Source organism: Cephus cinctus, unplaced genomic scaffold (assembly GCF_000341935.2).
Source record: "Cephus cinctus unplaced genomic scaffold, Ccin1 Ccin1_scaffold0678, whole genome shotgun sequence".
In the NCBI taxonomy this organism is placed as follows: Eukaryota; Metazoa; Arthropoda; class Insecta; order Hymenoptera; family Cephidae; genus Cephus; species Cephus cinctus.
The window spans coordinates 240,605-251,141 of NW_014333303.1; the positions used below are offsets into that span (position 1 = coordinate 240,605).

A 10,537-nucleotide genomic window follows, 5' to 3' on the forward strand; every position below is an offset into this window, starting at 1 on the left:
CCCCCCCCACGATCCAGTCTCTCTAATTCTCTATCCGCCATTTTACTTTGTCATTTCAAAAACTTCTCCTCAACTACGGTCGAATTCGACCGGAGACCATCTTGTATCGTTCTACCTGAAAACCGCTGTTTCATTAAAGATAAATGCCCTCTTGAAATATTCATACAAAATTTCCAACTTGTATCTTCCTGCTGTCTTAATAGGAAATGTTCTAGAGCACATTTCCCACTTTTCTTTGCCCATTTCCCTCCTCTCTCCCCGCTATCCACTAGTCTGATGGCTACTTCAAAATTAATTGAGACAAATAGCGCGATAAATAAATCGATGCTACGGTAATTATACTTGGACCGTTCAAGCTAGCGTCATGGGTAGCACATCGTGGTTAAACAATATACCGCGTTTAAAAATATATAACCTGGGATACACACACTGTACATATGTATAATTGCATGCATACAGAGTATATATACACGCGGTATATACTATACGGATACGTAGAACAGAAAAGCACGTGGTAGACGTGCACGAGGGTAAAATAAAATATTGAATGTTCCAAGAGAAAAGAGAAGCTTCCGGCGTCATTCGGTATGCAGTCTTCGCTAATTGGGTCTAGTGGGGATTTCTTCATTCATTCAATAGATCACTATTGACATAATAGCGTCCAGCCAAAAATCTAATTAGGAATTAACCCGCACATACACCTATACCATATGTATATTATTAAGCATGGCATCGACTTTTGATTATCCGTTAAGCGTAATATTACTTGTTGCCTGGAATATTTGTAGAGGAATAACAGTGAAATGAAATAAGTTATTTATACTTTATTTACTTTTTTATTCCCAAAACAACCACGCGAACAGTTTCTACGTTGCATTAAATATATCAGATCGTATCTCGCTTACGAACAATTTAATTGTTATTGTTATCGTTGTACGCATAACAGTGTTCATGCATCATTTTACACGCGTCAATAAATCACTCTATCGTTATTGCCGGTACGTATGTCGAATTCTATGCGTAGAATTGATACGTCACAATTATACATGAATAGTTTAATGTCAATTGAATATGCTGAAATATTTTGGATTTATTTTCTACATACGATTCACTACGAGTATACAGATGATAAGCGGATATATAAAATATATTATTAATAGAAATGTAGGAAATGTATATATCTGTATATGTATACGTAATGCATATTCTTAATCAGTTAATACATTGAATTCTATTAAAATGATATTAACCGCAATAACGATTATAATTTATTTATATAATATCTGCATATATTCGCTACGATTATGTGGAAAATCATTTTCCACTGAATTAATATTTTTGTCTATTCATATATATATATATATATATATATGTTTTATATAATCTTTATATATGAATGCGTATTTAATATAATCACATTGATAAGCTAGATCGAACAGGTTATAAAGTTTCTCATATTCATTCGTTCGTTTAGCCAGCTATTCGCCCGTAAGTTTACGTCAAAATCTATACCGGGTGTAGCACCAAAACGTTCTACACAATTCATCAAAGTCTACGTAGCTTTCGTGGCTTTGCATTGACATCCCGGGTATACGAGTTCTAAATAATGGGCGAACTTAGGATACGAAGAAAGAGGTTAGGATACTCGTGTCAATAATAATTTCGAATTTGTAAATCTATTTTGAAAGTATTGTTAACTGATTAGATAACTTTAAAGATGAGTTTCCTAAGGATATGAGAATTTAAGTATGTTGTATTTAAATATGACTTTTTTAAGTGTAATTTAAAAAAAAATTGTAAATTTATAGTTTAAATCTAGAACAAAATTGGATCGATACGAAATTGATAGGGTTTACTTATTGAGAATTTCAGAGTACGATTATTGACATGACGGGATACGGGGTTCTTGACTGTCAGATAAGAATGATACATAACCTAATTGACGGACTTTAACCCTTTGCACTCCAGCCTAGTAACTCATAGAGGATACCAATAACTCCAGCACTATATTAGTTACAGTGAAAGAACCGTGTCGCCGTAGCCGCGACAGTGGATTTAATGTTAGCATTTTAATGTCGCACATACGGCGAGAACGGAGTGCAAAGGGTTAATAATTCGCCTTAGATTTTTGCCAATCACGTCGCTCCGGAATTGAAATTCGAGTTGTTTAATTTTCTTATATAACTGTCAGTCTCCATTGGAAAAAACATGGCGTCTTGAAATTATGTATCTTGCAACGAATAAGTCTATATTTTTGAAATATATATATATATATATATATAGCGTAAGGATTCATAAGTCACTAGTGAAACGTCAAGTCAGCTACTTCATTATTTTTTTTTTTTCATCCTTCCATCCAACTTTTTGTCTCGTTCATAACTAAATCCATCCTTCATCCTTTCGTATACCTACCGCGTGTATCCAAATCCAGCCGAACCAAATTCTCGCAGACCCGACTGAAAGGCTCATTTGGTAGTCGTGGCGAATGAAATTTCAAATGCAGATCGAGTCCCTCGTATGCAAGTGGCTCTCGCGTTGTTTCGAAAGATCGTAGAGCGGAGTTGGAAAAATTATGGGTTAACTAATAGGATTAGTTTTACGCTTTGAGATTGCCGAGATGGTCCAGACGTGGATGCTGCGAAGTATACCGAGCAATCGTGGCTGATTTAAAAATTAGCCTGCTGACCAATGGAAAATTCGAAAATTTATTAATTTCACGTCGTTGACTTCTGGCTGGATTGTGCAAACTTAATAAAAATTTTTATCCAATTTTTATTTGCATTTCGAAAATATATCTTATCACCATAGATACTTCGGTCCGATACGTGCATTCGTATTTATGAATGTTTTCGATGTACGGCGAAGAAATAAAAAAGATACATATAAATGGAAGGCAGAGTAGACACCGGAGAATATGCGATATCCGATAGGATACTGGAATATAAGAAGTGCATTATAATATTAAGCTGGACTTTTATAACTTTCCACAGCTCGTGCGTACATACGTATAATAATTGTACCTATAATGTAAATACGAAGTTTAGCGTTAACTTACCATAAAGTTACAATTATACTTTTCGCTTGGAAATTGAATTTCTCTCGTTTGCCTATTTAAAGGGAGAATTTCTTACGAGCTATGAGAATATATCTATAGATATATATTATTGACTGTATACTTATGTCTGTATGTTTCTATAGATATTTTTATGTACTTTGAGAATGGCGTATTCAAACTTCATGGTACATCCTTTCGGTCTTACTTTTTCTTTCACCTTAATCCCCTTTTCCGACTTTTGCCTTCCCGCGCCGCTTCTCTTGCGCGTCTTTTTGAAAACCAGGAAACTGGCCATTACCTCGCGAAACGGGAATTTCTTTGGGCGCCGTTGGTATCCTTGATATATACTATTGCACGAAGGATACGGTTCTATCCATTTTTTTTTTTTTTTTTTCGAAATTGCTTGGCTCGTCGAATATTTTCATATTTTTTTTTCTTTTTTTTTCTCTAAAAGAAAAATTGATTTGATGATGAAATAATTATTATAACGATAGGATGGACGGTTGTAATGGATTGTGTATTTTTTTTTTAATTTTCTGCAATTTTTGGCAGCGGTGAATATTTCTCTTTTACACGTATTTAGGAATGCAGTGAGGAGGGGAAAGAGTTATCGATGAATATTCAATGTTCGTAATTAAATATTTTATCTGTGACGATGGTAAAATTTTATTTTTTGCTTTCTCCTTTGATTTGAAATTTTTCCCTTTTCTTCTTCACTTTCTTCGTTTGCTTATAGCTGGATCCATGATCGTGGCAGAATGGTGGATCGCGAGAAAGCCCTCACGGTGGTGGTGCTCGCCCTGCTGATCTATCCGAATCAGAATTTTGGTGAGTTTCTTTAATATACCTCATTCGTCTAAATAAGTTTTTTTCTTATCGGCAAATATTGCCTGCGAACGGTTGAAGTGATTGAAAATAAAAAAATGGGGATCGAGAAATATTTAATGTTTTATTTAGAAATTTTTTAATTTTCTATTCTTTGAAGTACCAGAAGCCCAGAATTTTTTTTATGACAATTCCCAAAAACCAGGATTGCCCGTAACAATCAATTCGCAGCCATTAAAAGTTATACAGTTCGACCTGTGCATTTTGGGGTATCCATGCAGCAGAATATGAAATAGCCTGTAGCGGCTCATTGTATCCTTGACACGTGTAAAAATTGCACATAGTTCGCGGTTCAGTGACTAACCTTAAAATTTGACAACATTTCCGTCACACATTTTCTCGGCAGATTTTTCGAAAAAGTCGATCTGACGTCGAAAGACAAAAATCGAAAGTTAGCAAAAAACTGTTCACGCACGCAGATGCAATACCATTTTGACGTACGTGTCTTTTTTTTCATTATTTCAATCTTTCGTATTTTTCCTTTTTTTTTAATATTAAACTCCCCCCCCCCTCCCCATTCCCCCCCTATTCCGGTGACACCTGCTCGCTCGTTTACCGTCAATGAGAGTATAAACGGCGAAAAGCAACAGAAAGACAGACAGGAAAAAAAAAGAGGCCGAGGTACCATTAATGAAACACTCACGTGTACATAAAAATCTAAAAACCATTCAGCCGTACTCGCGAATTATTTTCGAACAAATTTGATTCACGAATATTTCATCTACGACCTTTCACAATTCATCCATGGTTCAATCAATTGGCTCAATCAATCGAGCTGGCATCGCGTACAATTTATCGATTACGCGTAACTAACAATACATCGATTGGATCCATATATAATTTTATTGAAAAAAAAAAAAAACCGTAAAATAAAAAGTGTCCCGACAGCGTAAGCGTGCTATCCAGACGAGCAAGAAGAAGAGTTTACAAGACGTTTTTTTTTTTAATTTTTTTTTTTTTTTGAAATCATAATAAAACCCTTTTAAAGCAATGCCAAGAGAAAAGGCTGAAAAGACGTTCAAAGATTGCCAAGAGAACTCAGCAGTCGTATATACAGTATATATATATATATATATATATATATACCTACGTCTTATAAGGATAAGTGCAAAGTAAAAAGGGTCCGTTTATCGTACTTGTTTACTTGTTTGGCCAGTCTACTTGCACAAGAAATTGCATTCCTCTATCGATGCAACCATGTCGCACGAATGCAAGCCAGGTGCGTATCATATGCACCTGAGGATGCATGTAGGATGTACTATACCATAGAGTCCCCGCTCTGCCCCCCCTAGCTCCCTATTCCAGACCATGTATCGACAGCCTATTCCCATTTCTCTCCCTCTCTCTCTCCCTCGTCTAAAATCCTCTCTTCCCTCCTCGCACCGCCCTCTTCATTCCATTACTGGCAGCATATTTTTATTTTGCAAATCCTGCCCTGTCTCCAGCTTTATTCTCTTTATTATTATCCTGCCAGTGTTCCGCGTTACCTGGTACCACGGCGCCAATCCCGTTTCGGCAAACAATTTTTCCAACGTATTTCATAAATTTTTATCACCAAAAATCCCTTCGCCTAGACCTACCCCACCGGATCCCTACGATTTTCCGTCATCGTTCAGCCATTTTCTCCATTGCCCCCCTTCCTCCCACTCTACATCCGTATCCGTCGTCTTGACGATTTTCCATCCGACGCCTCCGCAAGCGGAAACCTTTGCGTGATCTGCAGACTTCGACTCCCCCCCCCCCCCTCCGCTCCGTAAAGGTGCTTCTAACGAATAAGAAATTAGGATCTATCGGGTAACCTCTCTTTACCTCCTACCTGTAGCGTATGATCTACGCCGAGAGCGAACTTGCCGCATAACGAAAATATCTTGAAATTCTGTCATCACTTTCCGCGATGCCGATTGGTCGTCTCGTTCGATCGCGGTTAGAAAATTAGCAGAGCGACCGAAATAAAATTTTGCCTTTCCTCGTGAACGTTCCACGTGCTTTTCACGATGAAAGTTCCCTGGGAAATTCTAACCAGGCTTCTAGCCCGTGTAAACATCTGTCAGGGGGGAAGACCCCTCATACGCAAAAGGCCCTAGTAAGGGGACGTTCTCAGGTAGGCTTTCTTAATGCGACCTTGATTCGACCCTGATTGCGAAGATCCTGATTCGATTAAACGATGAAAATACTTGGCCGGGTCCTCACTGAGCTTGCTCTGGGTCATCTTAGATACGATTCGTGTATATTGAGGAATATTAAAAAATCTAACGAACTTTAAGATTTTCCATGCGTTATTGTTATACTGACAAGGACGCTTCATTAGGAACTCTGTTCAGTCTGGTATAGGCTTTGCGGCTGAAGCGTGACAGCTCCAGCTAATGCCCGAACGATAGCTCGATCCGAATTAGGGAAAGCCGATCGTGCCCTACTCGTACCCCTAACTAAATTTCTACAGGGGATATAGTCGAGCCAAAGAGGCATCAATATTAATTCAATCTGGGTTTTCCCTGTTAATGCTTAACTGAGCTCGAGTTAAGCATTAGTTAAATATTTACGAGAAAGGTATCGAGAAGTTTCCTCGGCGAGGTTCGTCCTGAAGCCACTGCCGAAAATTTTTAGTATCCATCGGACCGATCTTCGTAGCGCTCGTCCAAGCTGACATTGGAAATAAATATAACGCGAAAATTAATCGCAATTCCGTTCGATGTTTATTTTACGTGCTTTGCAAAAAAAAAAAAAGAAATTAAATTCACGCATCGGCCGAGTATCGATTGACTCTTGTGTTTATTGTATCGCTTTCGAGATATTTCGCGAAAGTTTACATTTTTATACGTACGAATATATTCGTAATTCTTGATTGAAGCAATAATTACAAATTCGGCTGACGGCTCAATGGGCAAAGCGTCACTCCTCGTTTGCAGGATCCGAACCCGTCGAGACCTGTCCATTAGGAAATAACACGTGGATATATATATTTTTTTTAATAAGCTCAATTATACAATTATACCATTACGTCAATCGTACGTTTAACGTATTTTGACGAAAATTAACAATCGAACAAATGGTCCATAACTTTATGCCGCTGGATGGAAATTCAATCTGCCTCCTCAACACGGAGTCTATACTGGCCCCCAGTTAGGACTGCATACTGCAGGCCCGTCGGTAACGTAGGACAATCCCGACTTGGTTCTACATTACCGTCCCAGTTGGGACATTGAGATTGTCAGCGTCAAGGCTTACTTTCTACCAGGGACTGCAACCGAAAGAAATAGCGGTTCGGTTACGGTGCTTGGAATGGTAAAAGCTTGAATTTCGGTTTTAGTTTTTGGTTTTAAGTTTCCGATTCATCATTTTTTGTTTACGGTTTTCAGTTTCGCTTTTTAAACTTAATATATTTCGCTTTCGGTTTTAACGAGAGATAGTTTTCGGTTTTCGGTTTTCGGTTTGGCTGTGTTTCTACCGTGAAACTAACCGAAGGCTCAGGCTGCCGTCACATGAGCATACTTTGCGTATCGCAAAACTTGCGCTAGCAAATCACGGATCGCCGTTAATTTTCCGATAGATAATAGAACGGAATTGCGTGTTCGCAATTGGCTGCGCATGGGGAATCAGCCTCATTTATAAAGCGAGTGGCACAGGATCGAAAGGTTTAGCCATACCCGTGCTTTAAAAAAAGGTTCATCGAGACTAAAAGCAGCAGGTAGCTGCTAGAATTTAGAAAGGATTAGCCAATCGTGTATAACGTTTGAAAAAAATACACCAATTTTCTTCTAGAATGTACTTTATATATTAGTTAAATTTATGTATTATATTATATATTGAATATGGAAATTTTTTTAATTATTTTTTTTTCTCGAAACATTGCATTTCGGTTAACAGTTTTGGTTTTGATTTTTCATTCCAATTATTTCGAATACCGATTACGGATATGACAATTTTAAAATTTTTAAAGGTTATGGTTTCGGTTCATAATTTTTTTTCGGTTTTCGATTCCGGTTTCGGTTACGGTTGCGAATCCCTGCTTTCTACGCGGGCTCCACGTGAATCTGTTGATGTCGGTAAAGCGGAGACGTATAATTTTCAAATACATTATTAAAAAGTTCGCCCTTCGCCTGTTCGCAGATCGGAGATATCAGTCTAATGTAATCTCGTCGTATGAACGTCAACGACTCCTGCTTGACACACAGATATACGGGGAATAACGAATTTCACGGAGTAATTATATTCGGCAAGGTGGTACCAATGACAGACGTAATAATGGATAGGCACACAGCACATAAGTACACACGTACAAGTATTCACCAGAGTACGTACGCGGAGTTGGGTTATGTTATGGCTACGTGGATGCTATGTTGTCGAATTTTACACGTGACGCGTGGCTTTCGTGTAGACCATAGACTATAGTGTATAATACAATGCTACAGTCTGCTATAGTATATGCTGTATGGTATAGGTACGGGGTTACTAGACAATGTGGAGTGCTGGGTTGGATGTCAAGCGTTCGGAAATGCTCGGTAATAATCGTTGAGGGTGAAACAGAGAGAGAAAGAGAGAGAGAGAGAGAGAGAATGCGAGAGAGGGAGATGGAGAATTAATGAATCATCGCATAAGGGAATAACGGGACTGATGACGAGTAACGTGGTGTCTATACACCACGTGTCCATGTACATACGTCGTGTGGTAGTGACAGTCAGCTGTCACTCTATTTCGTACCTGCAGTCACTTTCCTTAGTTTAAACGGCTCTGGCTGTCGTGACAGCCAATACTTGGTTACGGTACTGTATAAATATTGTCATTTATATTTTTATTTATCTTCCGTTAGCTCATGGGCGCCCCGACAGGCTTACGTGTCTTTATTTTACACGCGGCGAGGGAAGTCTAGTATGATTTTGGAGGTTAGACGTGCTTGTTGTTTTTCTTCTCTTCATTTTCCTCTACTTCATTCCCGCCGTCGCTTTCGTTCTCGTGACGCCTTCCTCTTTCGTAAGCACCGCGAGAGACGTATTACGACGGCGACGGTGGGCGTCGCGATCCAGAGGGAATCTCGTATATCACCGTCGGCGCCGACGTATCCAGCTTTATCGTGTCTATATTGAACGTCACAGATTTACGCTTGTCATTTACCTGGATAGCCCCTCTTAACGCCTCTTTACCTTTATTATCCTGCCAAAAGTGGATCAGCTCTCTGTGCATTATAACCTGAAACATGTCTTTAATTTTTGTCATCTTTTTCTTTTTTTTTTATCTTTGATCGATCACCCGTAATCACGGGGGGTGCGAGTTTATTTTTTTTTTTTTTTTTTTTTTTTTTTTTTTTTTTTTTTTTTTTTATATATACCTCATCCAACAGTCTCTCGGTTACTCGCGTAAACTTTGAAATCGCGAGTTTTCTCGAATAACTTTTTTCCACGAAGATTTGGATGAAATTTTTTTTTTTCCCTTTTTAATAATACTCCTTCTTCAACAGGCGGCGCCTTTCAACCTGAGTTCTTATCGCCTATTGCCAATCTGACGGTGGCACGTGGTCGCGATGCTACGTTCACCTGTCTCGTGAGCCACCTTGGCGGATACAGGGTGAGTATCTATTATGCAGTGTTCCTCCTTATTATTATACAGATAATTGTGAAATATTATTTCAAGGAGTAAATAGACCTAAGGGGACCTATATAAATGCAGTGTCTGTGGGATGCGAGTCGAGTTCGAGGAATCTGGAGAGGGAAAAGGACAGAGAGTAGCCAGCCTTCGTCATTCCTTGTTCAGTGGTTCGTGTCTCAGCTGGTTCATCGGCTGATAAAGAAGAAGCTAACGGAATACAAGGGTTGCCAGTAGATTGATATATATATATATATATATATATATATACTACAGACAGAGAGAGACAGAGAGCCCCAGTGGCTTATCCGAATATTCGATCTACCCTTCAAAGACGGTCTCGTGGGCATCCGGCTAGATACGACGGCCCCCTTAACTTGGGAGTCATCAGTATATCGGTGTAATATTGCTGGTGTATTGTGATCAGGATAACATCCATAGAGTTTGAGAAAGGGATAAATATGGAAAAAGAGAACGGGATTGAAAGAGAAAGTAGATCCTTTCGTCAAAGGGGTATCCTGGAGCAACAATGTCCTGGAGATAACGTCGACCTATACAGACGACAAAACGAAAGATCATCCCTCTGTATTCAACCCTTCTATCCCTCCATCCTTCGAAACTGCCCGTTCGCGCGGCTGTGTGTATATATATATATATATATATATATATATATATATATATATATATATAGCAGGAACCGTAACCTTACGGATATTGCTCAGTTCTGCCAATAGGTCAAATCTGTATTAGACTTCGAGCACCTCTGTTCGTCGATGTCCATTTCGCTTCTGCGTCCCCCGTTTAATCCTTCATGACGCCGATACTCGATTATGGTTATTCCTTGGCTATAATCCTTGACACCGGTATTCGCGCAAAACCAAATTGTAACCCTTGCCGCCATAAGCGTTATGCTTTTTGAAGTCGTGAATTTTCCTTATTTGGACCTCGTGTTCTCTCTAACCACAGAGAGACCGGAGTCTGAGGGAAGGAAATAGATATTGATACAGACTGGGATCTAGA

General features: G+C 38.8%; 1 protein-coding gene across 5 annotated transcripts in view; it reads left to right on the forward strand.

Annotated features, from left to right (window-relative positions):
* LOC107269569 (lachesin) overlaps nt 1-10,537 on the forward strand; it is a 22,728-nt gene that overhangs the window by 4,162 nt on the left and 8,029 nt on the right. For all 5 annotated transcript variants that reach the window (XM_015743570.2, XM_015743572.2, XM_015743573.2 and 2 more), the window contains exons 2-3: nt 3,792-3,883; nt 9,393-9,499. In XM_015743570.2, coding sequence (XP_015599056.1) covers nt 3,814-3,883; nt 9,393-9,499 — 177 coding nt within the window. In that variant the 5' untranslated portion in view covers nt 3,792-3,813. The remainder of the gene's footprint in view (nt 1-3,791; nt 3,884-9,392; nt 9,500-10,537) is intronic.